The sequence below is a fragment of the Sardina pilchardus genome, chromosome 9 (assembly GCF_963854185.1).
Source record: "Sardina pilchardus chromosome 9, fSarPil1.1, whole genome shotgun sequence".
Classification (NCBI taxonomy): domain Eukaryota; kingdom Metazoa; phylum Chordata; class Actinopteri; order Clupeiformes; family Clupeidae; genus Sardina; species Sardina pilchardus.
Window position 1 is genome coordinate 16,761,818 of NC_085002.1, and position 22,500 is coordinate 16,784,317.

Below are 22,500 nucleotides of genomic sequence, written 5' to 3' on the forward strand. Positions count from 1 at the left end.
GGAATGACAGCAAATGTGTTGAATCTTCGCTGGGTTTAACAGTCAAAACATATGTTTTTCCGTGAAATGCGTTCACGATATGACACTGTAGACTGTATACAGTCGAATTAGGCGAAAACGTGAAATTCAACATTTTAACCCGGAAGTTTGTTATTGTTGATTTTCTCAAAATAACGTTGTGCGCAAAACGACTGATTCATTTTAGGATTGTTGATATTATCAGTTAGGATCTGTCATGCTAGGATCAAGTTAGATCTGCACAGACTCAGACTGCACGACACGTTAAAGTACTTTAGAGTCTCCTGCTGTTTTCATCATCTCCATTTTTTCTCTTTTTCTCTCTCACTCTAGCCTTTTTTCGTCTTTGTCTCTCTCCTCTCTCTATCTTTAGGGATATCTCTCTGTCTCTTTCTCACTCACACACACTTTCTTTATATCTCCCTCTCTCTGTCACATTCTCTCGCTCTTTCCTGTTCCTCTCTATTCATCTGACTCGTATCTCTATGCCTCTATCTCTCGTCTCATCCAATCTCACCACTTCTCTTTTCCCTGTCTGTCCTTTCTCACTCCCCGGTGCCTTATCTCTTTATAAAGTGGATATTCCATTTTCTGAAAGTGCCGTTTGCAATGGCAGAAGAGAATGACTTTGTGTGTACACTCACTCTGGTGTCTTATCCAAAGTCTGAGCCCCCAAAGGTATTTCTCCTTTATGACCTCTGGCAACTTAATAACCAACTCATTTATTACAGCGGGATAAACATTGGCAAACGCGGTAATCATTACTGATGAAAGCGACCCTTAAGGACGCGCTCTCTCTTTCTCCCCCATACGCCTGTGTTGGAATTATGCATGTCTGCTGGGACCCAAAGCTCTTGTCTGATAGGAGGGTTTGAGAGAGCCCGGAGAGGGGGGGGGCGGGGGGGTTTAGGGGGCACAGATTTCCTGCCTTTTTCTAAAGCTTCAGTGATTTACTGTCTATGTTGGCTAATGCCACAGCATGACGTGCAGCTTGTGCCTCTTGTACATGGCTTTGTCCTCTGGGGCTCCTTGCCCAAAAATAAACAATTGCCTCTCTTTGTCTCTATGGCAACGCTGGAGCATACCATAGCATGCAAGGAATGGCCACAATGGGGGGATGTTAGTGGTGCGCGCATACAAGACAGTAGATGGCCTGTTTTCAGAGTGGGAGGGCTGTTTCTTCTGTGTGTGTGTGTGTGTGTGTGTGTGTGTGTGTGTGTGTGTGTGTGTGTGTGAGTGTGTGTGTGTGGTGGGGTGAGTGGGTGTTACTTCGTCCGTTCAGGGAATCAATCCAAATTCTGCGGTCAGAATTGCCTCCTTGAGTAGTTGTTGTCAAGAAAGCAAGCGGCAAAGGAATTCCACTGAGGGATTTGTCTTGTCCTCTTAATTAGAAAATCAATAGAATTTGGATGCCAAATTGATGGATTGAATTTCCTATTCCAAGTCCGGAAAACCTTGTAAGACAAATGGGACATCAGAGATGTAAACATACTGTGAGTCAAGCAGTCAGTCAGTCAGTCAGTGAGTCAGTCTGTCTGTCAGTCAATCTGTCTGTCGGCCAAGGCTAAGCTGGGTCCTTGTGTTTCCCAGGCGAATCGGGGCCATGATTACAGTTAGCCTTTGCCCTTGCCCCAGTTTCTGTGGCAGCTCCTGGAAGCGTTGGATTGAACCGAGCGCTGGTGTAAATCTTTTGAAGCATGCTGAATATTTGTTTTTCCTTCTCGCCTTGTCTAAATATTATTTAGCGCCTGGGAGCCGGCTTTGCTACCAAGATTGCAGGGCAGATTTTCACCCTGCTAATCACTTCCGATGCGTGATATGCACAAACAGTTCAGAATCCTTTGGAATTTTTTTTATGCAATTGGATGGGCCACCATTACTAGTGCCCATTGACTGAATGGAATTCCAGGCTGCTTGCCATTTAAACCACTGATTGATCATGCACCAATGTGACCATGAAAGTAGAAACACCATTGAAGGTGAGTTTTTAGACACAGGCAGCCAAGACAGACATCTGCTTTATGGATGTAGTTATAACACTATTGGTAAGTTTAGGGCACACCTGATTCGACAACCTCCTCTCAGTTTAATGTGTGGACTGGAGGACTCCAGTGCCATAATCCTCCACGGACCTGTGGAATGGCCAGTGATTTTCAAACAGGCATGTCAAAGCCCTACTACTGTGTAATGACTACATGAGGAGTTTTCAGCAGCATTGCAGTAAGGGCTGAACTCCAGAGGTGGAAAACTCCTGGTTCAGAAAGTAAAAATCCAATCATGTACTGGTATAGGCTACGTGCAGGAAAGGCTCCCTGTACGCTCGTGTGTTTCCGATGGAGCCAGGTGTGTTTGAGCCTGCCGCTATTGGTAATGCAATTAGTGTCTACACGGACCCAGTTGGATGCTGCACCTGGGAATCAGCACGTTACGACAAAGAAAGATTTAAATATGTGTTGAAATTGTTATTATTAGTTGAACAAGATATTCAGTGTCAGAGTGGAAGATTTAACGAGCATAATGTAACAGAAGATGCCGTTACAACAGTTTCATTTCCACCGGAAATAAATGTGTGTACAGGAGCCTTTTGTGCACCTAGGCTATTGGTTCTACCTGTGCACTTAACACAGGGGATCTCATCAATTGGCTGCTCTAGCTGGCTGAAGACTTGTGCTAATTAGAATCAGCTGTTTTAAGTGTATGGTTGGCACAGATATGAGATGTGGTAGGACTTTTACTCTCTGAGGCTGGACTTTTCCACCCCTGCTGAACTCATACTAGTCACTGACCTCCATTCCCACGTGATCCATGTGATCCAGTCATGGATTTGATTGCAATAAACCAGTGGTGATGAGTTGGGATTGAGACAGAAAGCTCTTGCTCTGTTCCAGGCTACGCCCTGGTTATAGTGGCAGTGCTACGATCTCGTGAAAGTCGCAGCAAACCTCTGATGGATGTGTGACTGGAGTCCATTTCCACTTGACCCCTGCGGTTGCCACAGGCTCGGTGGGTGGCAGTGATCTATAATTGCGCATGAGTGCTCTGGTGAGGTTACTCTCCAAGGTTCACGTCACCGTCGTCTCAGCCCTCCGGTCAAGAACCCTGGACTCCTTGCGTATAGGACCCAATCTTATTCAGCTGTAGAGTTTGATAGATGACCTCTGCAGTGCCCGAACAAAAAAAAAAAAACCTCCTCCGCCAGTGACCTCGGAGGAGACGCGGTACATTAAAAGGAAGATGGCGACGTGACCAATCAACATCCCGCTTGCTCAAAAATCCCAATTTTTTCCCTACAGGCCAGGAGAGTCGTGACAGAGGAAGAATGTAAAAGCTTCACCTCACCAGGGGACCAGGAATGTGTAATTAGATGTGTATGTTTTGCCCTTGAGCAGGCATTGAGGCAGTAGCCAGTGGAGGTGTGCTCTGGTGTGTGTGTGTGTGTGTGTGTGAGAGAGAGAGAGAGAGAAAGAGAAAGAGAAAGAGAGAGAGTGTGCGTGTGCGTGTGTAGGTGTGTGTGTGTGTGTGTGTATATGACCAGGTCTCTTGGGGCAAATAAATGGCCTGGGCGTATTTAGCTGCCCGTCCCCCCGCCTGATGGCTTCTCCTCCGCAGGACCCCTTTGTGGGGGTTACGAGGGTCGAGTCCACATCCATAAAGAATGAGCCAAGCATCAGCTCCACCCGCCGCCAAGTGTGTTGCAGAGGCGAGAGCGCACCACTGCCGTAAAACACACCGTCTAAATCATTTGTCTTACATGACTGTTATGATGTCTGAGGGTTTGCGCCAAATGGTCGACATGTAGGACCGTGTGAGAAGTGGACTTTAATCATTTACTGCAGATGCAGAAAAAGAGTTAGTCGCTCGGAAATGTATTAGTACTGTACAGTATGTAGACTTTCTTTTTTTCCAAGTTGGTCTCTGATGGAGGGGAAAAAATGGCCCATTCTGGCTTGATATTGCTGCTCTGGACAGAGGAGTCGGAATGATAAGTTTAATGACTTTGCCCCCCCCCAAGACATTTGACGAATGATTTGAAAGTGATTTGGCAATTCCGTCCCTATGGCAACGCAACGTTATGAGAGTGGCCGGTAGCCTCTGATGTCGGCTCGTGTGATGTTAGTGAAAAATTGAGAGCGCTGGTTGTGGCGGTTGTAGAGACGGGCTGTCTCACTGCGTGGCACTGTAGCGCTGTAGCACTGCGCTGTAGCTGTAGCTGTAGCTGTAGCAAGAGAGATTGTGATGTAATGTAAAGGACTGATTTATTTATGGGGGATGTAGTTTTCAAGGCACGGTATTGGTACTTGATGCTGTAGTGCAGCTTGAATGAATCTATAATGACTCACTCGCCTCTCTGTCTTTTCTTTTCCTCTTTTCCTCTTTTCCTCTCCAAGAGCAGAGAGATGGATGAGCTACAGGATGTCCAGTTGACCGAGATCAAGCCCCTGCTGACCAACAAGGTATGATGACCTCAAAAACCTCAACCTCAACCCTTTGTTCACCCACACTGAAGGAGGGATGTGCACACTCTCACAGAAAGCACGCACACACACACACACACACACACACACACACACACACACACACACACTCACACTCGCACATACGCGCACACACACACACACACACACACACATACACACACACACACACACACATACACACATACAGAGTTAGAGAGACAGAATCACATATTAACATGTGGACTCTTAAATAAATGTTAGCACGTAAAACTTACAAGCCTGACACAAAACAAATGTGAAACAATCAGTAGAACACGGACCACTAAACGCAAGTGTGCCCAGCACGGCACTGTGCTGTTTTAATGGCATAAGCGTGGTCCCAAACCCAAGTCCTCACGCAAGCACTCTGCTTCTCCTCCCAGACTGATTTGTGACGTTCCACGGCAAAACCAGTCGCTTGTCGCAACAGGCGTTTCTGAGAAAAATGGCCATTTATGTCACTTGTGCTAAAATCGTGGATTTTTTTTTGTAAGTGTTTTGAAACAGTGGGAGGTCTACACTGTACGGCCGTGAATACATTTCGCCGAAAAACTGACCTTTTGTAGTCTAAAAACGTGAGTTTGTTGAGGTGAGAAAGTTAGAGGAAGCAGGAAGTTAGAGGCGTCTCGTTTTTTTGCCCCTCTATTCCAATATTTACGGTAAACGCACTCATTGACAACCACCAAGCCATCCGCGTGCTATGTCGTTGATACAAGTACCGTAAAACGTGTAATAGCGGCGACCTTACAAAGCGTTCGTGAGTGTTGAGCCGACGGTTAACTTCAGAGGCAGATTTCTCCGTTTTTCTATTGGCATGACAGGATGAACTCAACTCCTTTGAATGTTTATATTTCAGTAATATGACGTTCAATTCATTAGATATAGGTATCGTTTTGAAGGTTGATTATGCCCCTTCCTGAAAACGTAATAACTTTGATTTTGAAAATTTGGACATTGTGACTGATTTCCAGTGTTGGGAAGGTTACTTTTGAAATGTAATGTGTTACAGTTACAAGTTACCCTGTTTAAAATGTAATAGTAGTGTAACTATTTGAATTACTTTCTGAGTAACGCAACTAATTACTTTTGATTACTTTTTGATTACTTTCCCGATTTTTTTATGATATATATATAGTCCCCAAATCCATGCGAAGATTCTGGCCTTGGTCTACAGGCTGCCGAGCAGTTCTGTACAAGCGCTCAAGGCAGCAAGGGCATTCAATACATGAATTAGCATCACATTTTTTGTGAGGATAATATACAGGCAGGCATGTAGGCCTACGCTGATGGCGCTGTAGACGTGATAGAGCCTATCAGAAGGTCCCGTATCAAACTATGGCTGTGGAGGGAAACAGTTCTTTTTACATGCAATATTCTTTGCAAGGTTTTGCTGACAATATTGAGATGTAATTCAAATTGTAATTTTGAATAATTTCAAAAGTACCTGTAATTGAATTACAAATTGTTCTACAGTAACTGTAATATATTACTGTTACATTTATTTTGTAATTAAATTACGTAACTCAATTACATGTAATGGGTTACTCCCCAACACTGCTGATTTCGCCGTGGAAGGTCACATTTGAGAATCGGAGAGAAGTACCCGCTGCAGCGCTGCGCTGTTACATAACCTCCCAGTGCATACAGTAGAGGCTCACACACACTCCCACAACTTTGCTCCACTTTTTAGTGGGCTTACACGCACTCACTCACTCACACACTCACTCACTGTCCAGTCACACACACACACACACACACACACACACACACACACACACACACATACACACACACATTCTCTCTCTGTCTCTCTCTCTCTCTCTCTCTCACACACACACACACACATTCTCTCTCTCTCTCTCTCTCTCTCTCTCTCCCTATTTCTTTCTCTCTCACCCAAACACACACACACAGTTTCTTAAACATACTCATGCACACTTTGTTATTGATGGTTCAGGTCATCACTCCATCAGCACTCTCAGTTCATCAAACTGAATTATTCATGTGTAGGTTACTGTAGCCAAAGAGATGGAGCCAGAGAGAGAGAGGGATAGAGAGGGAGGGGAAAGAGGGAAAATAGGGTTGCTTAAAAAGGAGGAGATAAGATGAAAATAGGATGCTTAAAAATGGGAGATTTAAAAGGCAGGGACACTATAGCGTAAATAAAGACAGCGGGAGATAGCAGTGGGCGAACGTGAGAATTCAAAAGAGAGAGAGAATGAGAGAGAGAGTGAGAGAAAGAAGAATATGATAAAGAAGAGGCAAGCAGTAGGCAGAGGCGGAGATCAAAGACGTCTCTGAGTTCACTCGCTCGTCTGGAAAGGGCACCAAAAATACTGCAGCACATCAGAAATCCTTCACTCACACACTCACACTCACCCACACCCACACACACTCACACACACACACACACACACACACGCACACACAAACTCCACACAGACAGACACAAACATCACAGCAGCCTCAGGCAGACAGATCTGAGATCTGCATCTGCTGCAGTGGTGTGTTGTGTCCATCACAACAGCAGTGGGGTGGAGTGAGGCGGGTCTCTCCACCCTCTCCAACCCTGCCGTTTTCAACACTGAGTGCATTTACATGCACACGAAAAACGAATTATTGTTGTCGGCTTTTTGTAGCTATCTGGTTTTCCAAGTGCTCATGTAAACGGAATAAACCGATATTTATTAACGGCTCACTGCCGTTATCGGTTTATGAAAACTCTGTTTAACGCACCCAGGTTTCTGTCAATATTCTGATTTCTTCGAGACATGTATACACCTTAAACAGATTATTTCAGTTACTCGGTCATTGCCAGTAATCGGTTTTTAGTGTGCGTGTAAACGCGCTCACTGAGCGTGGAGATCTGCCAACATCCAACATGTTGCGTCATGGTTGCATCATCTTGTGTCAGCATGTTGTGTGTTCAGTATCAGACCAACTTGTGTCATATTGCATCTTTAGTCTGAGAGAGGCCATTCAGTTATGCTTGATTCAGCACCGTCATGCCATATTTATATATTCATATCTACAGTATATCTGTATCTATATATAGATATAGATATGTCAGCATTATCAGCATGTCTGCATTATCATGTTTCTTTTTTTCATTATCTTGAGTAGGTTTGTGATGGTGATATTGGATTGAAATGTTCCTCATTCCTAGTAGAGCAATGTGATAGCAATTGCTATTCGTAAAAGCACACATACGCAATCTATTTCTAGGCTGCACTGTAAGTCACCTCAGATCTGCTGTTCTGCTGCTGAAGGAATAACAGGAGATGTTGTTAATGAAAAATCAAATCATGTGTAATCTCACGTTGCTAGAGGCAGAGAGAGGGAGAGAGGGGGGGAGAGAGAAGGAGAGAGACGGAGAGAGGGAGAGAGTGAGAGAGAGGAGAGAGAAGGAGAGAGAGAGAGAGAGAGAGGGTGTGCCAGGTTGAGTGTGTTTGATGTGGAGGAGGCCCTGGTGACGCACGTCATGTGCTGAGAGGGCAATCCCTCGGTCAGCTCGGAGACTGAGAGAAAGAGCCGACGCGGCGACGCACACTCTCTGACCTCTCACTCCACCTAGTGGCCCCGCCATTAAGAGCAGCTCACACAGAGAGACTGCCAGAGAGAGGGAGAGAGGGAGGGGGACAGAAAGAGACAGAGAAAAAGAAAGAGAGAGAGAGAGAGCATTATATTGATCTCAGAGTAAAGGGTATGTGCTGTATGGCCATGAGAAAACCGCACAGAGCCAAGGATCAAGGGTGGGCATAAAGGACAGCACTCTCATGGAACACATAGACATGTCTGAGACTGAGTTGCATTGTGTTTTCAAGAGGTTCGACGTGCCACAAGTGAATTCTAGATGTGTCCACCACACACATACTCTAGCAGGCTATGTTCATCCTATACACGCTGCAGATATTGGCAGAGTAATGACATGGAGAGGTTTCTGAGGATGTGTGTATTGATTTCCTGTTGCTTTTTTTGTTGCTTTCGCAGAATGCTCGTAACTTCCAGGACTTTGACTGCCAGGTGAGTTAAGTTTTGTTTTGTCTCATCTGATGCTCTTGAGTGACATTCATAAATGGTGATTCTGTTATATGTTATATGAATTATATATGTTATTGCTGCACTAACAACATCCTGGTGGCATTGTGCCTCCATTGTAGCTTTATTGCACCCTGCGTGCCGTAAGTTGCTTTAGATAAAAGTGTAAAATATAATACACATGTAGTATACACACGCACACAACACACACACACACACACACACACACAGTGTCACCATGGCCGCTATTGTGAGGGCTGATTTCTGCTCCGACCCCATTCTTCAGCACAATGGCTTTGGCCTCGCTTGCTCTGGTGAAATGTTCCCAAGCTTTAGTTACTCAAAGTCCACAGGCAGGATTGTACCAGGGATCAATTTCATGTCAATCCATGCCCCAAATAGAAGTTTATTAAATAAATGCCATCATCCATTAAGTAAACTCATCAAATAAATTATATTCAGCACTAGGAAATGCATCAAATGTGATTAAATGGAAATCTGGAAGGTATTTCTGTGTATCACTGAATATTGCAGGGACTTGTATTTTAATTCCGTTGACAGTGACCTCAGTGAGCCTATGGGTCTGTGTTTTTTGCTGAGGACTGCAGGTCTGGCTTTGCTCTCTCACCTGATGGGCTGCTTCAGATAGCCATGTTCAGCATACAGGATGCCTTTCTCCTCCAGCTGTCATTGTGGGTTGCAATGGAATTTTAAGAGTTGCAGTGTAATGATTCCCACTCTCCAGGAGTGGCCATGCATTTTTACAACCGACGCTCACTAAGTTTGGTTTAGTGCGGGGTGTCTGGGATAGATAGCTATAGACCTAATGCAGAGTGCATGAGATCTCATCTCATGTTGAATCTCACTTTGGAAAAAGCTTTGTGTGGGTCTCATACTGAAAGATTGTTTAATGATGTTCATTCATATGCGTCTCCCATGTTTTTCACAAGCTACTTTGGCAATTGTGTAATAAGCAATATGATACGTCTGATCACCCCGATCGGCTATGTTGTTGCCTTGTATGATTGATCTTGTGTAGATTGTTATTATTCTGTCACAGCAGTGCTTTATAACACTGTAAATATTCGTGTTTGGTTTAGTATGCACTCACATAACATATTGGCTCCAATTGAAATAGATTGTGAGTGAGATCATGATTTGATTTCCATTGAGATTCAACTTTTGCGGAGGTTTCGACATTGCCCTGGCAGGCTTTTCACGATCTCCTGTGCTGCAGTAGGCACTGCTGTTAATGGCTAGCCCATCCCTACTTATTATACAGGTGGGCTGCTGTCTTATCAGGCCATTTCAGTATTTGCCTTCCAGTGACACTTGTGGCCACTATTAGCTGCTTAATGCTTAATGAATGCACGGGAAGATAAGGGTAGCTAAGAGTCGCCTGTTTGAATGACACCCCCTTATTGACCCAGGGCTCTGCCACAGGACCACTCCGCTCCTTATCTCTGGGACCTTAGCAGCTTCTCCAGCTCCCTGATAAGGAGGTTTTCTGTCCTTCTTTTCTGACTGGGTAGTGGGTACTAAAAGGTAACAATAAACCAACGGCAATCTATCTTTAGACTCTTTTAATTAATCTCTCTATTAATGGACAAAATTCACAAAATATCAAGACAGAAGCAAGCCCCACCAATGCGAAATCACAAAGCGAAAAAGGCCAAGCAAATCCTGAAAGTGAGTGTGTTCAAGGTACACTTTGCAAGATTTTCACCTGAATGTAACCTGTACAAAGCCAATTTGATGGTAATCAAACCAACTAGAGAACCAGCCATGCCACTTCAAGAATAGTTGACTCGAAGACAGCTCTCGAGAATCATGAAACACTACCTTGTCAGGATTATTAATCCTTCGCCTCCACAACAAAAGCATTTTCACTGTGTACAGGGGGAACAGACCACAAGAAGTAGGTTATTTACAACAGTGGAGTAAAATATAAATACAGTATATCACAACTCTAAGGAGAGCTACCTGAAACTGCATAGCATACCTTTAACAGGTACAGTATACAGTAGGTGATTATAAATGGTCAGAGGGACTCCATTTGACTCTACTTGTACCGGTTTGGTTTCAATTCTTTCATGTTTGTAATGAGTAAATATCATGTCAGCATAAAAATGTAGAAATGACCTCAATTCAGATTGTGAAAGAGGAATGATGAATGTATGGCCATGGTTAAGCCTAAGTAATAACTGAAGGTAATAATGAATTATGAATTATTTGACCTAATTTAATCTGTTCGCAGTGGATGGTGTGTGTGTGTGTGTGTGTGTATTGAGTGGAGAAGCCCAGTAGTAGAAGCCCACAAGAGTGTGTGTGTGTGAGAGTGGAGCCAGGGGGCTGTCACGCCTGCACTCACATCACTGCTGCTACAGCTAAAAATAGCTCCTGCAGGTACTGGGCTAGGGTGAGCACAGTCGTGTGTGTGTGCGTGTGCATGTGTGTGTGTGTGTGTGTGTGTGTGTGTATGTGTACACTTTGAACAAAGAGAGAGCACTGAGGGGAAGGTTGTGATGTGATCTTACCACTCCCTCTCAGCATGACGTGAACACAGGCACACACATACAGTACACATTCTTTTTCCCTACCACACACATGCGTGCGCGCACACACACTCACACACACACACACACACACACACACACACACACACACACGTATGGCAGATGGTATGTTTGCGGGAAGAGGCCACACCCTTCCTTTGTAGTACTGGGATTCTCTGCAGCAGAGATGCAGCAGTGCTGATGCTGGATGTACAGTACAAGTACTGTGTCTTTAAGGGTGCAGAGTGTGTACCACTTCATGCCAACCTGATGATGTGCCACAGTCTTAATGTAACCACTGTAGCAGTCTTAATGTAACCACTGTAGCAGTCTTAATGTAACCACTGTGGCAAGGTTTGTATCCTCCTTTGATATCTCAGTTATAAACTGCTCACAAAAAGTAAGGAAACTTGACTTTGGCCCATTATATCTCCCTTTTAGTAATACCAACCAGTAAAGTGTTTCTTATCATTTTTATCGTTGATTTGTCACCTTTACAATGAGGTATAGCTTGTAAGCATAGGGCAATCATGGGATGAGCAACACAAACAAACGTGTAAGTAGTGCCAACGAAAAATGTGCCAAAATGGCCTGTTATGCTGTTGGAATTCACCTTTGTTACTTCAAGCATTGACGATTGCACTCTCCCACAGAAATGAGGAAAACAAAACATGTTAGGCATACATTTGTTCATTTTATACTCAGTGTCAGGGTCCTCAGTAGCGTGTAGAGGATCCATATGCAGCCACAACAGCTTGGCACCTTCTTCTCATGCAGGTCACCAACCTGGCTACATTCTGCTGTGGGGTGACATCTCCCTAACTCGAAAGACAGACCTTGTTATCATTGAAGGCAATCATCATGCAGTTAGATACCGGGATGAGATTCTGGAGCCAGTGGCAATTCCATATCTCCAGAATATGGGACCAATTGCCATCCTCCAGGATGACAACGCTCGCCCCCATAGAGCTGGGATCATCAGAGAGTACTTCCAGAATTTGGGAGTGGAGAGGATCTAATGGCCTGCCGTGAACACTTGTGGGATCAGCTTGGGCATGCTGTACGTGCCAGAGTCACCAACAAAACCAGGTTGGCTGACTTACAACAGATCCTTATCGAGGAATGGAATGCCATCCCACAGCAGAATGTAGCCAGGTTGGTGACCAGCATGAGAAGAAGGTGCCAAGCTGTTGTGGCTGCATATGGATTCTCTACACGCTACTGAGGACCCTGACACTGAGTATAAAATGAACAAATGTATGCCTAACATGTTTTGTTTTCTTCATTTCTGTGGGAGAGTGCAATCGTCAATGCTTGAAGTAACAAAGGTGAATTCCAACAGCATAACAGGCCATTTTGGCACATTTTTCGTTGGCACTACTTACACGTTTGCTTGTGTTGCTCATTCCATGATTGCCCTATGCTTACAAGCTATACCTCATTGTAAAGGTGACAAATCAACGATAAAAATGATATGAAACACTTCACTGGTTGGTATTACTAAAAGGGAGATATAATGGGCCAAAGTCAAGTTTCCTTACTTTTTGTGAGCGGTTTAGTTATAGTTTTGATGAACTCACAGCTCAACCCGCCTCTTTCATTTGCTATGTTCCAATTTGGACTGCTGCATTGTGAAATAAGACAATTATATGTTAGTTGAATCCAGTGTAGTCTGTATTTGCTTGTTGTAGGCGTGAATGAATGAATGAATGAATGAACGAATGAATGAATGAATGAATGAAAGAATGGATGGATGGATGTGTGTGTGTGTGTGTGTGAGAGAGAGAGAGAGAGAGACCGAGAGAGAGAGAGAGAGATGGTGATAGAGTGTGTACTATTTAAGTGTCAGGCATCTGCCTGTGGAACTGAATATGTCTTGTTGATTGGCTCTGGGATTTGCTTCTCAGCCCTCATATAACCAGTGAGACAGTTCAAGGACGCAGAGAAGGTCAAAGGAAGGTCATTAGATATACCCATAGCATGTTGTTCATTTTTTGTCAATATTATAGCCTTTCTGTAGTTTACCCCAATCTTGATCAAATACCAGTTAGTGACCTAAATTCACATCGTTTTAATTTGATACAATGACTAGTGATCTCTTGGCTTCAAAAGGGTTAAATTTCTGTATCAGAGTCGTGCTTGGAGGAAGACTGCAAGTCATGGCGGACATTACGCCCTGATGCAGTTACATCAGTACAACCAAGAGAGGGCGCTACAAGCTCAGAAAAAGATTGCATTTTTTCAGGAAGGCCATTTGATGGAATTGAAAGCGACGGCACAGTGAATGAAACATACCTGCTTCGTAATGTCTCTAAGTAGTTGTGATCAGTTGTGTCGCTGATTCAGATTATTTTTGTTTTTACAATCATGTTTTCTGAAAGGTTTTTTGGGTATTGCTATATGGTAAACCTGATTCATTCTTGCCTGCTACCACATTCTCCTGTTCATGGTATTGATCCAACATAGGGTTAGTTAGCAGACACTTTTGTTCGAATATAGTGTGTCTGTTGTTCTATGAGTTGTTTGTTCTATGAGACTAGTAATTGACACAGTGTGTGGACTGCTACAGTGCTGTGAGGTGTTAAAGAAAAGCTGACGGTGGTCCTTGCTCAGTGTCAAACAAGCCCGTTTGAGTTAAGGACACTGAGCTTAAAGGACACAGACATGAGTGATTATCACACAGTTGCTGCCATCAGCACTACACACACACACACACACACACACACATACATTCATTCTCTCACTAACTCGTTCATTCATTCATTCATTCATTCACTCACTCACCCACTCACACACAGGCACACGCACACACACGCGCGCGTGTGCACACACACACACACACACACACACACACACACACAGATGCATTCTCACTCTGCACATACTCCTGTAATTATGGTCCTGTTCTCACAGAGTACTCAAAGCGTCTGACAAAAAGTGACCATATTGCATCACACTGAACTGAATGACTTTTTGTCCTATGCTGAATGAGAATAAATGGGTTGATTAGTATTGTGGTCTCAAGTCACCACAGTTACAGTTGCCTGGTGGTCTTTACTGTATTAGCGAGGCTTGGACAAATGTTTCATTACCACTGCACTGCTTCCCTGTAGAGGTGGTTGATGCCAGGTGCTATCATATACTGTAGATCACCTTGGGCTCTGTAATTGTATCTGTAGTATTGCACCTTTTTTCAGCAGAAAAGATTTTGGCAAGTCATTGAATGTGAGTATGTTTTGTGTGTCCATGAGTGTCTGTTTGTATTTGTTCTTGTGAATGTGTGTGTGTGTGTGTGTGTGTGTGTGTGTGTGTGTGTGTGTGTGTGTGTGTGTGTATGTGTGTGTGCACGTGTCTGAGTGTCTGTGTGTGTGGGGGGGGTGAGTGAGTGTGTGTGTGTGTGTATGTGTGTGTGTGTGTGAGTGTCTGTGTGTGTGTGGAGGGGGTGAGTGTGTGTGTGTGTGGGGTGTGTGTGTGTGTGTGTGTGTGTGTGTGTGTGTGTTTCCTGTGGGACTGTGAGTCTGTCGGGCTGCAGCTGCTCTCCCTCCTCTCCTCCATTTTCCCCTTCAGAGTGCCGGGCTCCTGAAGGTCGCTGTGTGACGCAGCAGCAGTCCGTGACTCACACAGCACCAGCTCTTACAGGCACATCACCCGACTCACTACACACACACACACACACACACACACACACACAAGCACATATAAGCAGATACATTTACCGACACACACTCTCACACTACACACACACACACACACATATGCATAGACACAAACACAAACATTTACACACAAACACACACATAAATACTGTAGACACAAAAACAAACATACACATTCACACACATGGCCATGCACATTTTAAAGTGTACCGACACACATTCTCCTTAATCTATTTATTCAGATAGACATTATGCAATGTCTCATATTTATACTGAACCATGCACAATGCACATACATAAATACCAGACGTGCATGTAAACACTGTAAAACACGCTTATAAGGGTATGTGCATTCCTTTTCTCTTTCATTCGTTCCATACTCTTATTGATGCAAGCACGCAAAATACATATAGTGCTAAGCTGTATACAGATTATGCCCTTTCAAAAATGGTCATAGCATAAACACAGTATCTTCTTCTAAACCGGTTTTGTACTTCAGGTCCACCCTAAATCTATATTGTGTCTATATATATGGCAATTGGCTTTGCTGCTGATAGGATGAGATGAGTTTGTGTGTGTGTGTGTGTGTGTGTGTGTGTGTGTGTGTGTGTGTGTGTGCATGTGTGTATTGGGGCGGTTACCCCATGGGATCAGCAACAGCATCGCTTGCACGACAAATAGTGTTTGTGAGGACAGCAGCAGCCATGGAGAGAGAGAGAGAGAGAGAGAGAGAGAGAGAGAACGGATCAATAAAGTGTTTGGATAGACTCACTCCAGCGTAGCCCTGCAGTGTCCAGTTACCATACCCCCCTGCCCCAGTATGTCACGCGAGCACCATCGCCTCCAGTTCAAATGGACATTAACGTTTATGCCATCACATCCGCTTGCTCCAAGCCAAGCCCGTCCAACTTGCACGAGCACGTTCGGAGACCTTCTCAAAGGGCATGGAGACGACAGGAGCAGTGCCATGAGCATTGTGCCCGCTTGAATGAGACTGGCAGGGTGGTTGCAGGGTCGTTTGAGGACGGTGGTTTCAGGATGAGGTTGGCACACCAGCCTTTGAATCACATCAGAGGAGTTGTATGTGTGCCAAGAATTCTCTTGAAGATGCCAGGCTTTGGCTGAAACAGATTTGACATGTCATGTTATAAAGAAAAAAGGATATTGTAAAAAAAAAAAGGATATTTGTTCAATATTTGAGTTTATGCTGCATAATGAGGATAATGCTTAGAAAATGATGGATATGTGCCTACATAGTGGCATTGTGTCAGCAGTATAAGGGAATTGTAAGGATCGATTGAACCGATCGCATTTCTGCATCAACATATGACAGTTTAATAACCACACCCAAATAAATAAGCAGTGTAGTCGAAATAGACTTCCTCTCCTTATCGTCCTGTTTCTCTGTCTCTCATTCTCTCTCTCTCCTTCTCTTTCTCTCTATCTGCCATTCTCTATAGTGGGCTGCTATCCCATCTCTCTCTCTCCCACCCTTCCCTATCAGTCCCCGCCCCTCCTCCGCACCAGCTGACCAGCAGCCAATCAGAGCGCCCGGCCGCCTGGATGCTGCTCTGTATGCATGAGCGCCTTGTGCTCACAGTGGGCAAACCGCAGTCTCCTTCGCTCACTCTCTCTCCTCTCTCTCTCCGTCTCCACGTCCTACCCATTCTGCTCTCTCTCTCTCTCTCTCACTCTCTCTATCTCTCATTCAAAGCGTCTTCCTCCCCCTCTCTCTCTCTCTCCCTTCGTCTCTCACCCTCTCGTCTCGTCCCCTCCACCTTTCTCCTCTTTTGTCTGTTTTCATCTGCTGTCTCTTCATCTACACGGGTGTAGCTGCCTCTTCTCCTCCGCCTCTTTCACATTCTCTCTCTCTCTCCTTCTCTGTCTCATCCCTCCCTCCTCCTTCTCACCCTCCCTTCCGAGGTTCAGTTAGTCAGTGGCTCTGTCCTGTCTGTTTCGCTGGAAGCCATGTCAACAGTGCTGGATGTGGATCAGCTCACGAGCTGTGGGAATGCAGTGGTGAGTGTGCGTGGAGATGCTCCGCTAGCGCGGACACGCCTGTCATCTCTCTCTCCCTCTCTCTCTCCTTCTCTCTTTCTGTCCATCGTCTCTCTCCTTCTCCATCTCTCTCTATCGCAACCTCCCGTTACTTCTCCCCCTCTCTTTCCTTCTCTCTCTCTCTCTCTCTCTACAATCTCTCCTAGTCTCTCCATCTCTCTCGCCCCTTCTGTTCTTTCTACCTCGCTTCACTTATCTCTCTCTATTTCTCTCTCTCTCTCTCTCGCTCATCTCCATCTCTCCCCCTCTCTCTCTCTCTCTGTGCGGATGTGTCAGGGAATGTTCCAGCAGTGGTCATGTAGTGCTGCTGCTGTTGTTGCAGCTGCTCCTCAGCCTTGTGCAGGGTGATGGTGGTGGTGGTGGTGGTATGACTGAGTGAGCTTCTCAGCTGACCTCTGGGCTCATTGCAGTGTTGCTATGCAGGTTTCTGCACACTCTGTGTGTGTGTGTGTGTGTCCAGTGGTGTGTTGGCATGTGTGGCGTGTGTGCATGTTCAATGCTCTCTCTCTCTCTCTCTCTCTCTCTCCCTCTCTCTCTCTCTCTCTTTCTCTCTGTGCATGTGTCATGGGCTGTGAGAAACAGCCACACGCTGACCTCATGACACGCTACAGCTGTCACACAACATGCGCATACACACACGTGTGTGTGTGTGTGTGTGTCTGTGTGTGGCTGTATGTATGTTTATGTTTGTGTCAGCAGTTGTATGTGGCTGGGCAGGCCATAGAGTACCTCTTAGGTATTAAAGGTTTGTGTAATTTACACCCTGAAAAAGCCTTCACCACATTGGGCTCATTGTCCTGAATGCTGCCAAAGCCCTGATCTGAAGCCCCTCATCCATACCTTCATCCTCCCATCTCTTTCTATCTGTCCATTTCTTTCTTTCCCTTTTTCTCTACCACTATATGGCGCTCCATCTGTCTCTCCATCTATCTCTCTCACTCCTCCCTCTCTCTCTCTCTCTCTCCCTCTCTCTCCTGCAGTTCTGCTCTGCTGTGCTGGGGTGTGGTGTTGTCTGGCTGCGTTGGCTGATTTTTTCAGTCTGCCCATGTACTTGTTAACGAGAGAAAAACAGGGGAAAAGAAAGATAAATGACTGCTTAGGTCTGTGTGTGTATGAGTGTGTGTGTGTGTGTGTGTGTGTGTGTGTGTGTGTGTGTGTGCACGCTAATGTGCCAGTAGTGCTGTGTAATGGTTGGCACGCGTGTGTGTGTGTGTTCATGCATACATGTGTGTAGACTGTGTACGTGAGTGTGTGCATGTGCGCGTGTGCTTGTGTCCATGAAATGATTGATGCTGTCTTTGAGAAAGAGCTTGTGGGGGGATGTGGGGCTATATAGCATGCCACACACATACAGACACACACTCTCACACACACACACACACACACAACCCTTATCTACACACACTCATTAAGTAGCATTGATGTCTGCTCCTTCTCTTACAGCTAACTGGAATAAATAGAAATGGGTCCCTTTTTACTGTTGCCATGCCTCATGCCTACTGTGTGTGTGTCCTTGTAGCTGTGTGTGTGTGTGTGTGTGTGTGTGTGTGTGTGTGTGTGTGTGCGCGCGCACATGGGTCAATATGTGTGCATGTGTGTCTGTTTCATAATAAGAGCGCTAGCGTGTGTGAGTGCATGAGAGAACGGAGCGATGGCATGATACAGAGACTGAGAGGGAGGGAGAGAGGGAGAGAGAGAGAACGGGGTGAAAGGGTTGCAGCCATTGCAGTGCTTGTCTCTTGTCTCGCTCGCAGAGCCCCACCCTGAGGTGTGTTTGTTTCTGGTGCTCGCCAGCTGACTCCAGATCAGCTCTGATCAGACCCCCTTGGGTCACGTACACACACACACACACACATACACACACACACGCTGAGAGGGGGGAAAAGGATCCTTGTCAGCAGATCTGAGATCAGTTGTATGGATGCAACGTTGTTTTGTGATGACTCAGATTTTTTTTGTGTGTGTGTTACACAAGAACTTACTCTGCAACTTCTCATTTTTTATTGCATTTGTGGCTCTGTGTCTTTCCCCCATTGGAGTGGAGCTCTTCTCATTCCTACCAAAGAGTCTCTCTCTCTTTCTCTCTCTTTCTCTCTCTTTCTCTCTCAGTCCCTCTTCTCTCTTCCTCTTCGGTCACCTCTACCACCCTTTCAGTTTCAGAGTTCCGTGTACACTGTGCATCCGCTGTCTGTGTTCCACTATGTCCCACTCTTCGTATCGTATGCACGAGCGGCTAACTCGTCCACTAGTTGTCCTTGGCGCCTCCTTCCCCCCCCAATTCGCTCGGCCTCTCCTCTGCGGTAAAGAATTACCCACAGTTCCTCGGGGGCGTCCCTCGCGCCGTGCCACCCTGGCGACGATTGCTAGGTAAATGTGCCTTCTCTAAGATGGCTCCTTACCTGGCTCGTTAGCCTCGATGGCTCGTCGATGTCACGTTATCTTCCCTGTTGGTTGAAGATGACCCTTTTCCTATCAGTCTCGAGCACTCTGTCTCGTGTGGCTTAATCAATGCTGCAGAACAAAGGATGGCTAGCATTGCTCCCTGTTATATGAATAGGTCTCAGGGTGTCTGCCTGAGGATGTGTGTGTTTTTGTGTGTGTGTGTGTGTGCATTTCCTGGAGAAGGAGAGTGCTGCTGCCCTTGACGGATTGATATTTGCTCTGTGTAATGTGTCCTCAGCTCCCTTCCCTTTAAGCAATTACTCCTCCATTCCATCTACAGCTGTATGCAAGGAGGTGTCAAGGTGTCGAGTGCATATGCTCTCTCTTTCACACACACATTCAAACACCACAACATCTCCTTTCTTTATACATGCACAATAATGCATGGAAATGTATGCATGTATACAGTAGATGTATATGCACATACACACATACACACACACACACTCACACACACACTGCAGCAGCCGTCTATGAGATGGAGGGCTCCTGCATCATCACGTCTGCAGCCTCAGTGCTGTTACTCTGTAATAACCTGCCACTCCTGAACAAGCCCTGGTTTATTGATGAGCTCTGGGACCCTGCAGGCAACGTTCGGCCCATCCGTCCCACTCCTTCTTTTTCGCTCTCTCTTTCTCTCTCCCTTTAGCTCTTGCTCTCCTCCCTCTCAATCTCTCTCTTCCTCTTTCTCCTCTTTTTTTATCCCTCTCTTATTTGTCTTTCATCAGCCAACTCTCTCACCCTTTATCTCACACTTATTCTCTCTCTCTCTCTCCCTCCCTCTCTCTCTCTCCCTCTCCCCTCTCTCCCTCTCCCTCCCTCCTCCCTTCTATTCATATCTTTACCTTGTCCTGTCCTGTCTGCGCAGCAGTGTGGTCATGTGACTCTGATGTCATCGGTGTTTGGGAGCTGCTAATGGATGTGATGTGGGCTCCGTCACCGAGCCGGGTGACGGAGACTCGCTGGCCTCCACCTCCCAGAAATTTTTGCAGCATCACTTCCGGTCTGGGTGGCTGCTGAAGGTGCCCTGGAGCACATAATGGGGGCCTGGTCTCCCTCCCATCAATAGTAATGAGATCAATCTCTCCGGCCGGCGCAGATTGAATGACTGAAGTATTTCAGGCTCACAGGATAGTGCCGTTTGAATTTAGCTTCCTGTTGTTGTTGCAACTGGAAGGATGTTTTGAGTATATGGTCTTATCGTGTGATTTTTTTGAGGAGTTGAATTGATTTTTCTGTCATCTTTTTCTTTTATTTAGAACAGATCACAGCGTGTGTCCCAACATTTCTGTGTGCCATTGTGCATGTGTGTTTGTTTGCTCTGAGCCTTCAGGATGCCTAAATGCACACACTCCTCTAGGACGTTTGTGTGTGTACTGTATGTGTGTGTGTGTGAGAGAGAGATATCTACGGAGTGGAGACCTTTTCCAGTCTGTCTCCTCCCTTACACAGAATCATTCTGTCTGTCCATTTCCCAGTCGACCTCTTTGCATCACTGCCCAACAGTTGGCCTGAGTCAGTCAGCCTGAGACATCTCCAGTAGCATTACTGGCACTCATTATATAGATTATTCATTTTACATACAGTATTCCCCACTCCACACACACACGCACACACACACACACACACACACACACTCACTCACACATACACTTACACATACACTCACTCACTTTCATTCAAACACTCTCTGATCTGACTCATTCGTTCCTTTAATCTTGCTGTCCATTGCATGGAGTGGAAAATGCAAACATGACAGCATCATATGCCTCACATATGTACTCTGTGGAACTCTAATTATGACAATATGGGAATTATGTTCTCTGCATTTGCCGTCGAGCACGCGTGCATCGTATATTTCCCATCACACTAATCCCGAGGTGATGTGCTGTATGGATGGTGGGTTTCCATGAGGGGACTTTTCTGGTTGAAATCTTGCTGCTCGCCAGATGAGTCATCCCACTGCTGAATCGCCGCAGTAGCCTACTCCCTCTTAGGAAGTGATGCTTCTCTTCCTCCCGTTGAGCGCAGCACCACAGACCCCGGATCAGACGGGAGATAAGGCCTCTCATGGAGGAGAGATAAGGCCTCTCATGGAGGAGAGATGTCAGAGATGGATGTGTGGAATGAACTTGTGCATCATGTGTGTCATGATGAGTTTTTGCTCAGATGTTCTGGGTTGGGTTGTGAATATCTTGAGTTTCCGTAGCTGTGTATGATTCTTGCTAGAGATCAAGAGACAGGAGGACCACGTCAGTCCCCTGTCTTCTCGTTCGTATGAAACAATAGTTACATTTTTGATTGGGACCTCCAGAGCCATGTTAAAGCCAGCTGAGTTATGGCTGGCTCAACGGTGGGTTAACAGGGATGAACTGGGTCTACATGGCTAGACATTTATTTGGCAGGGTCTTTCGGGTTTGGTTTGGGTTGGGGCTGGGTTTGCCATGTTAGGTTTTTGTAGTTGAGATAGGTTTGGAGTGCTGGTGTGCTGTGGAGTTGCTGTTTTCTAGTGTGTGTGGGGGGGGGGGGAATCTAAATTCTAGTGCAAGGTTGAATGAGGTGTTATGTTTTATTCCGAGGTTGCTGCAGTGAGTTTGTGTTATTTTGTACTGCAGGCTTGCTGTGGGATGGGTGAGGTTTGGCTCACTGCATTGCTTAAGTTGGACTGGGGCTTCTCTTACTGGGATGTTGGTTCCGGGCAGACATAGTGTTGGGCTTTAACCGGTCCGGTATTGATCCTGGCACATGGCCCAAGGGGGAGCACTCAGGTTCTGGCCCTCTCAGACAGCGCTGTTCTGGTCAGCGGTGTTCTCTCCTGCACTGGGTCCAGAGCCGCCACCACAAGAACCGACACCGCAATCTCCCACTCTCCCCTGAGTGGTCCCGCTGAGCATTGATCAGTTACTGGACAAACCCTCAAGGCCATTGCACACTGAGTTCATGTCTTTTTTTTTTGTCTAAAACTGTTGCAAGATTAAAAATAAACACACGTCTTTGTTTCAATTTCATTGGGACAGTAAATTGGATACCGTCATCCTTTACATTTTAAAGCCTCAGTCGATAACGTTTTCAGAATGGGAGCGATTTTCGATTATTTAGTGTCAGTGAATGAGATTTCCTACTGCAGAGAGAGAAAAAAACATGAGTAAAAATGCAGACTTCAGTGAGCAAAGGCCTTCACTGTATTAGCTCTGTGATTAGTCATGGAGGCGAGTTGTTTGCCGCAGCAATAGAGAA

At 45.5% G+C, this 22,500-nt stretch overlaps 1 protein-coding gene across 6 annotated transcripts in view; it reads left to right on the plus strand.

Moving 5' to 3' along the window:
* Positions 1–22,500, plus strand: part of ndrg3a (ndrg family member 3a) — a 49,760-nt gene that overhangs the window by 13,307 nt on the left and 13,953 nt on the right. For 3 of the 6 annotated variants that reach the window (XM_062546023.1, XM_062546026.1, XM_062546028.1), the window contains exons 2-3: positions 4,407–4,472; positions 8,505–8,537. In XM_062546023.1, the coding sequence (XP_062402007.1) occupies positions 4,416–4,472; positions 8,505–8,537 (90 nt within the window). In that variant the 5' untranslated portion in view covers positions 4,407–4,415. Of the gene's footprint in view, positions 1–1,431; positions 1,476–4,406; positions 4,473–8,504; positions 8,538–16,377; positions 16,783–22,500 lie in introns of those variants that run through there. The other 3 variants (XM_062546025.1, XM_062546024.1, XM_062546027.1) reach the window with 3 other exon arrangements.